The sequence below is a fragment of the Leucopleurus acutus genome (assembly GCF_964270905.1).
Source record: "Leucopleurus acutus genome assembly, chromosome: Y".
Taxonomy (NCBI): Eukaryota; Metazoa; Chordata; class Mammalia; order Artiodactyla; family Delphinidae; genus Leucopleurus; species Leucopleurus acutus.
The window spans coordinates 11,858,392-11,870,780 of record NC_139164.1 but is presented as its reverse complement, the minus strand read 5'-3'; the positions used below and the strand labels follow the sequence as shown (position 1 = coordinate 11,870,780).

Genomic DNA, 12,389 nt, shown 5'->3' with positions numbered 1-12,389 from the left:
TACCCCTGGGGGCGGACTGAGAAATTTACCTTTGATTAACGCGTACCCTCTTTGCTGTTTAAGTTTTTTTTTTTCTCTCACTTGCGGGTAGTGGAGCGTACGCCAGGGCGCCATTTTGTTCCGCGTGCACTTTTTTTTTCCTTACGGGTTTTCTTTGTGAAAGCAGAGGTACTGAACAATAGAGGCAAGATACCTAACTATTTTAACTTAAATGATTTAAAACCTGTAACTTTAGTTATCAGATGTCAAAATGTTGATTCACTTGACAAAAACCGTCAGATTTTAATTTTGCACATAAAGTATGTTACTCTCTTTGGACCAGTGTTTCTTAAAGTCTCTCAGTATAAGTAAAACAGTTTAAATTTCCCTCAGTAAAGGATGTAACTCCCTCCTTTGCTTTTATGACTTACCATTTTTGAAGTTTAAACAGTATTTGATGCATAATCAAGAAAAATGTGAGTAGATGGGAAAATTTTGAAAATAATGTTTAAGGTATTTTCTGCACAGTTCATAAAACTTATTAACTGTTAGATGTGTAGAATCCAGGAGCATTTTTTATTGCTTATTTTTTTGTTGTTTTTTGGGAATGAAGCATTGAACCCTGCAGCTCAAAAGAATTTACAGTTGCCTTCTAATCTGATTTTTACATACAGGTTTTTGTAAGAGATCTATAAAAAATGGAGCATTTGTTATGCCAGTGCTTATTTTGCTTTGTGTTTCAAGTTTCCTCTCTTTTAAGTAAGAAATGGCAAATAATTTCACTGATATTGGGTACTTTACTTGAGTTTTAAACAGGTGTAATAGTTTGATACTTTTGGCTTATAATTTATTTTTTGCTATGAGTATAAAGATATATTTTTAATTACTTACAGAAAAATGGTGGAAGCAGATCAGCCTGGGAAACTGTTCATAGGAGGCCTCCATGCTGACACCAATGAAAATTCTCTTGAAGTGGTATTTGGGAAATATGGTCACATTATGGAAGGTAATTTTTAGAACCAATATATATATCTATTCAAAGCAAATGTGTATTAAACATACACCACTGGACAGCTAAGTTATAATGCTTTTTCTGTTTTTAACACATGAGCACTTTTTATTTAAGTTTCTACTTTTTATTAGGAAAGCACTGGGCAATGAGGGAAAGTGTACACCTTAGGGGCTCCTACTACTGAGAAGGGAAAAAAGCAGCGTTATTTTCTTCCCCCGACCCGTGCTTTGCAGCATGCAGGGTCTTAGTTACCTGACCAGGGATCAAGCCCACACCGAGTAGCATGCGGCATGTGGATCTTAGTTGCCTGAAGAGGGGTCAGACCCGTGTCCCCTGCATTGGGAAAGTGGAGTCTTATCCACTGGACCACCAGGGAAGTCCCAGGGCTTTTTAAATATACTGTGGTCATAGGACATGAAATGGGAAGAGATATGTTAATTGTAGAATGGTTGAAATTATTGACTCTATTTTTAAAATACTGGAAATGATATAAAATGGAAAGGGTTTTTTTGGTTTATGTGTTTTTGTTTTTTGTTTCAGTGTTAAGTAACTTTCAGGAGGTTGTTACTGTACTGTGTCCATAACATCAAATTGAGTTAAGGAGGCCTTATGAGAAATTGTCAAAGGATTGATTATTTTGAAAATATGAAAAGTTCAATTTTATGTGAAATTTTAAATTAAAAAGATTTATGTGTATTACAGTTATTTTGATGAAGGATCGGGTAACAAACAAGTCTAGAGGCTTTGCTTTTATTACTTTTGAGAATTCTGCAGATGCAAAGAATGCTGCCAAAGATATGAATGGAAAGGTAAGAGTCTTTTAATAATATTTTGTGTTCTCCATTTAATACTATTTCTAGATTGTTTCTCTTTTTTCTAATTTTTTAAACTAACATAATGCCATATAAGCCTTCACTCTCCTTTTTGTCACATAAGTACTGGATTGTCTGGTTGGAAAGAGATTGAAATTAACATTAGCTTTAACAATATATTTTAAACCCGTTTTAGCATTCAAACATAAAAGTAAATAAGTTTTAGCCTGTAGAGCTCTCCCCAATATCCCATACTGTTTCTGTTTTTTTTTTTGCTGTACGCGGGCCTCTCACTGTTGTGGCCTCTCCCGTTACATAGCACAGGCTCCGGACGTGCAGGCTCAGCATCCATGGCTCACGGGCCCAGCCGCTCCGCGGCATGTGGGATCCTCCCGGACCGGGGCACGAACCCGTGTTCCCTGCATCGGCAGGCGGACTCTCAACCACTGCGCCACCAAGGAAAACCCCCATACTGTTATTTTTAAGTCTCGGCGTTTTTTTTTGGTGGGGGAGCGGGTACGCGCGCCTCTCACTGTTGTGGCCTCTCCCGTTGTGGAGCACCGGCTCCGGACGTACAGGCTCAGCGGCCGTGGCTCACTGGCCCAGCCGCTCCGTGGCATGTGGGATCTTCCTGGACCAGGGCGCGAACCCGTGTACCCTGCATCGGCAGGCGGACTGTCAACCACTGCGCCCCCAGGGAAGCCCAAAACTGTACTTTTAATTGCATATTTGCTCCAAGATTTTTTTTATATTGTAGGTAATATTTTTCCCATTTTATATTGCAGGTAATATCTTTTTATATTCATCATACTGTGAATTGTTAATTGTTAAAATTACCTCCAGTGCTTCTCAGTTCTCATAGTGTGGAACACATACATTAATTCCCTTTTTCTATAGCTTGGTTTCTGGTATGCTGCAGGCACTTGGCACATGTTGACCCTTTTACTTTACTTTCATATTTTAAGGTATGGTAGTACCTAAAAGTTGACTTTGACTCATGATTTTATTTTGGGTGCAGAGATAAAGTTGCGTTATGAAGAACAGTTGATGGTGATCCGCCACCCCCATTTTCTTTGTTTTCAAGCACAAGAACGCGTAGTCTGTGTAGACATTAGTCTTCACTTCTTTATTCAACAGATATTTTATTGGCAGGCATTGATTTAGCAATTGATTAATGGTTGTGGGTAAGACAAAATACCTATTTTCTTGGACACTTGTGTTCTAGGGTGAAAGATGAGAAGCATACAAGTAAAAATAAATGCAATTTCATATGGAAAAATATTAAGGGAAATTAAGTAATTTCATTAGAGCTTAAGGGGAGTGGTGGACACTATTTCTATACATATAGATCTCACAATGTTATATCCTGAATGTTGGGAGGGAGGCAGCCATTCATAAGTCTATGGGAAATATTTTGGACCCAGAAACAGAAAAGGAGGCCCTAAGGTGGGAACACATGGCTGTTGAGGCTGTTTGTATTGGGCCAGGGCCCATCCATATCCACCAGAAGTCTTAGTAGGAATTCAGCATTTAAAATTGTTTTCCAAAAATAACATGAAACAGCTAGAGTGTTTTATGTAGAGCAATTATATGATGATTTGCATTATGTTTTCAAAAATTACTTTGGCATCTATAGAAGGTTAATTTAGGAAGCTGATGGAAGATTAAGAAATGTAAGCATTTCTGAAACATAAGAATATGAAGTAGTATTATAATAAGTTACTCTTTGGGGACATGTTTAAACAATTGAATAAGGCAAGAGATGTTAAGGACCAGATAAGTGCTCTATTTAAAAAAAAAACCAGGGAAATTATTAGAAGTAAATACAGAACAGCAATCATGTTGGAAAATTTTCTTTCTCTTAATATTTAATAAATGCTAAAAATAATTAGAGTAGGAATAACCATTTTGAATAATGGATAATTCTGTTATTCCAATGAAAAATTTTATTTTTTAAATGACACGTATACTTTTATATACCCTTGGGACACTGAAAACTTTGAATGGTAGAAGTACAGAAATGAAGTGAGTTTAGTTATCCATTATAGAAAATAAAAGGGTATATTCTCTCATGATAAGTGAGAGGTATTAATCTTCTTTTAATACCAGAGGACATTTCAGGGAGCTGTAACTGCCAATACATACACTTTGTGTTGGATGACTTACTGAAAGACTGTTACTAATTAAATCTCATTTATTTGGCACGGTGAAGGACACAATCATTTCAGAAGAAAATGTTTGCTTTGTGGAAAAAATACTGATCTTGAACTAGTGCAGTAGTAAATAAATTTGATGTAATGTTACTAATGTTATACTTAATCTTTTTAGTCTTTGGATGGAAAAGCAATTAAAGTAGAGCGAGCCAACAAACCATCTTTTGACAGCGGTGGTAAACAGAGACCGCAACCTCCTGCAAGAAACAGGGGCCATCTGAGAAATCCGAGACATGGAAGAGGAGGAAATGGAAGAGGAGGAAATGGAAGAGGAGGAAATGGAAGAAGACGAAATGGAAGAAGACGAAATGGAAGAAGAGGAAATGGAAGAGGAGGAAATGGAAGAGGAGGAAATGGAAGAGCAAGAGAGCATCCCTCACGTGGAGGACACTTGGGTAATGTTTTAAAATACAAGGCTGCAGCCATAGGACCGAAAAATCATAAGTTTAACTGTATAGAAACATCTCAGTTTTTATTCCATCCTTTATGAGCAAAGTAGTCTGTAAGAATTATTAGATGATGAATTACATTGATAGTCAGAAGTATTTCTAAGTTGTAAGGACTTATTGTAGTTATAAAATGACTTAACTAGATAATATGCAAAAAGTTAATCACCTTACAGGGAAATAGCATAAATTTTAAACTAAATTCAGTCTCTTTTACCATTATTACTAATTGCCTCTTTTCTTCAAGAAGTTTTCTACAGAGTGTACTACTATCGATCATACATTAGAATTTTTCATTTTAGGGCCAATAACTTTATATGAGTTTAAGTCAGTGATTCATTAATAATCTATTAGAAATACATTGATTAATTTTATTCTGAGAGTAGACTTATTGCATCATAAAAATACTAGAGAATCTTGAAAACTACACCACGGAAAATAAAAGTCACTCAGAATATCCACAATTCAGGGATAAACACTTCATATTTTAGGTTTCACCTTGCAGTATTTGTCTTAAGTGTATGTGTTCAGAAATCTAAGCAAATCTCCATTGTCATTTTGATATGAGGCTTTCCTCCCTGGGTCTGTTGTTTGCATTTGGGGGAAAATACCTTAGGGAAATAAATAGGGCTTTAGATTCTAAAAGGTGTCTTTGATTCAGGAAAAGAGTAAAAACCTTTGCTTCAGAAACATGTATGTTTTCTTTCTGTGTGTATTAGAGGAGAAAGTCGTTGAAAATATATTTTTTGAATTTTTTCAGAGAAGTTTTCTACTTAGTAAGAAAAGGAGGAAAAGCACTTTGTATTTCAAAAACTTCCATATATTTAACAACCTTTGCTTCACCTATTAACCATAACCAGTCTTCAGAAATAAAACATTTGGTTTCTTTTTGTGTTAATTAGATGTGTGAATTTTAGGAAATGTTTTTTGAAAGTTCAGTTAAAGGGTGTGCCCATTTTAAGATAACATAGTTTTGTTCTTTTCCCCCTAACTTGATCTTGAGAAAAGTTTACCAGTTCGTATTCTGCCATGTGTAAGAATACTCATTTTTTCTTGCCTGTGGCACTACAGGGGAATTGGAATATATCTAAGCATCTTTCTGGTTAGAAAGGTAAAACATAAATTTTCAGTATTTAATGTGCATTTCTTAAATACTATTAAAATTGAACGCAACATAGCCCTTTTCACTGAAAAATCAACATTAAGAGTTGATCTGTGAATAACACAGGCTTGAACTGTGGGTCAACTTACAAGCAGATTTTTTTTTCAATAAATACATAGTACATCACTACGTGATCCAAGGTTGGTTGAATCCATGGATGCAGAACTAGGGATACTGGGCCAACTGTAAAGTTATAAGCAGATATTCTCCTGCAAAGGGGGTTGTTTGTATGTATATACTTAACTGTTAGGTAATGCATTTTTTATTCATCTTTTTTATTTTTAATGTTTTGATCTATACCTAGGATGGAGCGGCTGGGCCCATGGGCCATGGCCGCTGAGCCTGCGCGTCCAAAGCCTGTGCTCTGCAACGGGAAAGGCCACAACCGTGAGAGGCCCACGTACCGCAAAAAAAAAAAAAAGCTTCCTTGACACCAGAATTATATAACTAATAACTTATCATCTTCCTCCTAAACTGATCAAAGTTCAGTTTTACATTTAATTTATCCAGGTTTTTCTGTATTCTCTCTCTTCTCCCCAAACTGCTTTCATACCAGTGGTTCTTGAATTTCTTCCTAGATTTTCCAAACTGACTTTTACAGTAAGTCTTTGAACTGTACTAACTTATGTGTCATATGAGCAAACAATCTTACTGGTTTAGACAAATATGAAAGCTGAAGACTGGGGTAATTGTTTAGTGAAAGTTTATAACAATAAGTGAAACTTGACCAATGAAAAAATGTTGATTCTAGTTAACTAAAAAGATTTCATTTAAACACAGGTTGTGGTGGATATACTCCTAGTCTCAATGCGAGTTCTTCCAGGGGACCCTTTCCAGTTAAAAGAGGACCATCTTCGAGAAGTGGAGGTCCTCCTCCTAAAAGATCTGCTCAAAGACCAAGCAGTAGTGGGATGGGAAGACAAGGTAAATGCTATGTAATGCAGAGGCAGTTGATTCTTATTAATGAAAGTGAGCTATTTTAAACAGAATGTTTAAGCAAAATGGAAAGTGAGAAGTATATGAACATGTTTACCAATCACTAATTTATTGATTGATTTGTGGTTGGGAAATAATCTTTTAGTTTCTAATTATACATGTAGTAGGTGATTAGCAGTGCAGTGGGGAAAACATTGCTTGTATGTCCATGTTTGCTATAGAATTCCTCTTAATTTAAGTTGTTGCTAACACTTTTTGGTTAGTAGGCTTCTTTATCACATAGTTTCAATATCAGAATTTTCATGAAAACTATGTCCTGTGAGAGAATGTTCTGGTCTGTAGAGTAGTTTAGCTATGTATATTGGCCACCTGGTTTTTAATTTAATTATTATAAACAATAACTGAAACTTGCCATATGAACTGTAGTTTGTGCTCTTAACTTTTTTAGCACTGTTTTCTGATCCTTAATATGGTACGGACTTGAAACAGTCATTTTCAAATTGCCATTTTATGTGTAGAATATTAATGAAGCCAAATGTAGCACGGTATTGACTTCAAAATACAACAGAAGCTAAGAAGCCTACCCTTTCCATTATTAGATGGTTAGCCTAGTGAACAAACAAGAGAAGAGAACAAACAACGTCCTAGTGACCTCTAGGAATTAGGAATAAGAATTAACACATGAAGAGAACATTATTTATGGGAGATAGTTTCATATTTTGGAAGTGGTACAGTGTTTTTCAAATGAGCCCTTTATTGCTAATAAACAATAGAAGTCACTGTTGCTATCATCATAAAAGGTCAATAATTAAGGTTGTACACATAAAGGAGAGAGCCAACCACTTGGTGATTGAATATGTGACAGTAGTTACCAAAAATTAATTATTTGCTCAAATTTTGAGAAGTTTTCCCTACTGCTGGTAATTTAAAGGGTATGTGAAATGTATAGGGAACGGGAGGTGTACCGAAAATAAAATGTTCAGTGGTATCATTTAAAGGGAAACAAAAATGTGCATAAATGGAATTTTAGAAGGAGTAGTTTTTTAAAATGATTTTGGAGAGAGGAAGGATATCAGACTTTTGAATTTTTCCTGGAAACATTACTGTCAATTTTGAGATACTTAAACACAAGCATTTTTAAATTAAAGGCTCAGTATCACGTGGAAGACATTATGGAGCTTCTCCTCACAGAGAGCCAGTCTCTTTTCGGAGAGTTGGCTATATGTCACGAAGAGATGGTGGTTATGCTACTAAAGATAGGTAAGAAGAAACACAGTATATGAATTAAGCCATGGTTAATTTTGTTGTTCTTGCTGAAATTTACCTAACACAAAATTGAACATTTAAAAGTGAACAATTCAGTAACATTTAGTACACTTAACAGTGTTATGCAACCACCAGCTCTGCTCAGTTCCAAAACATTTCATTACCCCAAAATAAAATTAATAAGCAGTCACTCCCATTTTCTCCCGCCTTGTCCCTGGTAGGTGCCCATCTGTGTCCTTATCTATGAATTTATCTAATCCTGAATATATCATACTAATGGAATCAAACACTATGTGACCTTTATTACCCAGCTTTCCCTTAGCATAAATGTTTTCAAGGATCATTCATGCTGTAGCATGAATCACTACTTCTGATCTTTTTTTTTTTTTGGCTGACTAAATATTCCATTTTATGTGTGGTTAACATGGTTTGTTTATCCATCTGTGTGGGTTATTCCCATCATAGTGCTGTCATGAATACTCCTGTACAAGCATTTGGGTACCTGTATTCAATTCTTTTTGAGTGTATATATACTTAGGAGTGGAATTCCTGGGACATATAGTAATTCTTTAATTTTTTAAGGAACTGCTAATCTTTTCCACAGAGCCTGTACTATTTTACATTTCTGCCACGCACATACATGATTTGTTTCTCTGCATCTGCACCAGCACTTGATATATTCTGTTTGTTTTTTTTAAATTATAGCCAGTCTGATAGGTGCAAAGTAGATATTTCATTTTGGTTTTGAATTGCATTTCCATAATAAATACGTTGAGCAGCTTTTCATGTCCTTGTTGGTTATTGTGTATCTTCCTTGAACAAAGGTATATTCAAGTCCTTTGCCCGTTTAAAATTTTTTGTCTTTCTGTTGTCTGAATTCTTTATATATTCTGGATATTATAAGTTGCATTTAAAATTTTATCTGCTTTATTTAACTTATTCAAGCAGAGCTTATCCAAGCTCCCGAGACAGCAAGGATTATACTCCACCACGTAGAGTCAATGCATACCGTTATTATGGACATTCAAGTTCTTGGAATGATCATCCCTCTGGGGAACATAGGTAATATAAAGTTTTGTGTTTTTATCAAATAAAAACATTCTTTTAAATTATGTGATCGTGACACGTAATTTAAATCTATGACATTCTTTTAAATTTAGGGATCGTGATGGCTGTGGTGGAAGTCGTGATAGAGATTATTCTGAATATCGAAGTGGAAGGTCTTACAGGGATTCATGTGGGAGTTACGGTAAGAGTCCAGTTACAACCTGTAAATCATAGAATTAGACTTAACCAGATCGTTGTTTACTCTAATTTTACTTCCATTCCTCAAAGGTAAAACTATGTTTAGCATGGCCTTTTTGATAAATTAAAGACCTTTGAATTATTTTCTTAATAGCTCACTTAAAATGCAATGAAGGGTAAATTGACAGTCTCATCTTTTCTTCTCATTACAGAAAAACTATTTTAACATTTTTCTTTTTTTTTTTGCGGTACACGGGCCTCTCACCGTTGTGGCCTCTCCCGCTGCGGAGCACAGGCTCCGGACGTGCAGGCCCAGTGGCCGTGGCCCACGGTCCCAGCCGCTCCGCGGCATGTGGGATCCTCCCAGGCCGGGGCACGAACCCGTGTCCCCTGCATCGGCAGGCGGACTCTCAACCACTGCCCCACCAGGGAAGCCCCTATTTTAACATTTTCAAATAATCAGTAGAGTGCTATTAAAAGTATGAAGCATAGGAACATTATGAAGGTGAGAATTTCAGTCCATTTTCAGAAAATAACATTTACTTTAAAATAAACTACTTAGGCTGAAAAATATTGCTCGCTCTTTTAAATAAATGTGAAAGCCCTTCACTGTTGCTACATAGTTTATATTTTCATAGCAGAGACAGATAAAGCTTATCTTTTCAAATATTTAGCACTTTAAGTCATGTCATATGATACCAGAAAAATTTGTAATGTTTAAATTTAGTTTATGAATCATTAACTTCACAGGTGACTCCCGTGGTGCACCAGCAGCACAAAGGGCCCCTGTGACTTACGGTGGAAGCAGTCGCTATGATAGCAATACAACAGATGGATATGGAGGAGGTCCGGAAGGTTACTCAAGCAGCCAAAGTAATACTTATTCAAGTGGTCGTGAGCGTGGAAGACAAGAACAACCAGGGTTTCCACCCTCTGTGAATGGGGGCTACCTTGCTCCTCGTGACTCATACAGTAGCTCAGGTTGTGGGGCTTCCAGGGGAGGTTATGCGGGAAGCCAATATGAATGAGAGGGCCAAAGCAGATATTAAAAATAACACTCAGTTATGTACCAAATGTTCTTTACAAAGGAAAAGTTTAAGTTGGTTTCTTTAATTGATGCTTGAATACTACTAAAAGAAAAATGTTGGTTTGGGGGGAACAGGCATATATTAACTTTCCCTTTATGAATTTTCAGAGAAAATGACAACATGGAATTATTCAAAGTACTTTCATAGTTGTTAATGTTAGTTGAAAAGTAGAAGTTGTGTTTAAAATGTAATGCTCAGAATTTTCAGAGTAAAACAATTTCATGAAATATTTCTTGTTAATTATACTGCTGAGTTAAACAAGCATAAAACTTTTGTTTGGAGGATGAATTGTGCTGTTTGCCTAAACTTTTCCTTTGTGTCTTTGAACATGAATGTATTCAAAATTCAGCAATGTGTTATTTCTCCATCGCAAACTGTGACTGTTTTCCAGTTAGGCTAAGCAAATTACATGTTCCTTTTTGAAAGCTTAAACATATAAAAGGTTTGAGAAGTCTCCAAAAAGGCTGAAAACAATGTTTGCATTATTACTGACATTCTATGTGCCTTTATCCTTTTAAAGCAATAGTATAGGGCTTCCCTGGTGGCGCAGTGGTTGAGATTCTGCCTGCTAAAGCAGGGAACATGGGTTCGAGCCCTGGTCTGGGAGGATCCCACGTGCCACGGGGCAGCTAGGCCCGTGAGCCACAACTACTGAGCCTGCGCGTCTGGAGCCTGTGCTCCGCAACCAAAAGAGGCCGCGATAGTGAGAGCCCCGCACACCGCGATGAAGAGTAGCCCCTGCTTGTCACAGCTAGAGAAAGCCCTCACACAGAAACGAAGACCCAACACAGCAAAAATTAATTAATTAATTAACTCCTACCCCCAACATCTCCTTTAAAAAAAAAAAGCAATAGTATAAATGAAAGGAAAATTTACACATGTGAATGTAATGAGTTTAAGAAATCTTGAGGTTAAGTATCTATTTTCTGATCCATATTCAAGTGGCAGATGACCAACGTGGGAATAATGATAATAAAACCAATTTTCCACTAAATGTAAATGGAACCAGTTAACTTTTCTGAGTATATATCTTAGTGAAAGTTAGTACCCCTGGATTGTAAAACATTGGGAAACGTTTTAAGTACTACTGTTTTTAACTTTATTTTGGCGTGCCTGTGCCATTGGAGTCAGGAGTTCCCGCTCCAAAATCAGAAAATCAGAATCCGGTTTGCCTCGGGACCTTTAACCACTGGGAGCTCTCAAAAAATGTACAAGGAAATGCATGGTGGCCAAAGTTGCTGGATACTTTTCTTCCAGGGGACAGAGAGCCTGAAGCTCTGTGGCATGAGAGGGGAGTGTCCGGCAAACCCAGCTCTTTGCTCGACTTGAATTCCTTTGCTCAAGAGCAGAAAAGCCATGCAGCGAAGAGCTCCGTCTGAGTGTCTGTCTCCCCTCTGTCTTTGTGTGTGTGGGTGTGTGTGTGTGTGTGTGTGTGTGCGTGCACGCATGCGTGTTCTTGTTTCTGTATGTATCTGCTCCCTCCCTCTGTGGCCCACTCTCCTGGGATCCCCTCTGGATACTTAAACTCTCAGACAAATTCTACTTTGCCTGGCACCAAAAGAGCTCTCCTCGTCTGTGATTGGCACCCACGGGTTCTCGGACTTTGTGTGACCACACGTTTGCATAGTGCCTTTCAAACGCTTGAGTGGCAGGCAGAAATTGCCTTTCTGCTAGCCAACATAAGGTGACAAGCGTCCCTCCGGGAACGGACATTGACACATGGCACGAGACGAAGTTGACTCGGCCATCCTGTCTTTTGAGAGACCGAGAGAGGGACGACACGCTTTGGTGGCACTGTGAAACGCCAGCAACTTTATTTGGACATGTGCGCACACACTGAGGTGCTGAGGACTGCACCAAGTCAAGGGCCACCACGCACACATGCATGCCTTCCACTGCCAACCCGAGGATGTGAATTGTGCCGACCCTAAGGATGCCCTGTGAAAGTGGTTCTGCTCTCGTCCACCTTCCAAATGAGATCACATCCCAGCCCAGCCCTTCGCCCCAGTCTTGTGGGACAGGGGAGCAGGGGTAGAATCCAGCTAAGCCATCACGGCCATACTCCTGAGCCACAAGGGTTGTCAGAACATTAGAGTGATGTCTTAAAGCAGCAAAATCAGTGTGAGGCAGTCGGTTATGCCTCGGTGTGGGTCGGTGTGCCAAACCTTATGAAAAAAAGGCCAGGTGTTTCTCAAGGGCCTACACAGGGGTGGGGGAAAGGTTGCTAGTG

The 12,389-nt window shown here is 37.8% G+C and overlaps 1 protein-coding gene across 1 annotated transcript; it reads left to right on the top strand.

Moving 5' to 3' along the window:
- Positions 1-876: 876 nt before the first annotated feature.
- LOC309978850 (RNA-binding motif protein, X-linked-like-3) lies at positions 877-9,863 on the top strand (the record flags this gene model as incomplete). The annotated part of the gene is made up of 7 exons (XM_082865496.1): positions 877-985; positions 1,694-1,800; positions 4,132-4,192; positions 6,427-6,548; positions 7,709-7,820; positions 8,987-9,075; positions 9,822-9,863. The coding sequence occupies 7 exons, from the start codon at positions 877-879 to the stop codon at positions 9,861-9,863; spliced, it is 642 nt and encodes a 213-aa protein (XP_082721622.1).
- Positions 9,864-12,389: the final 2,526 nt, after the last annotated feature.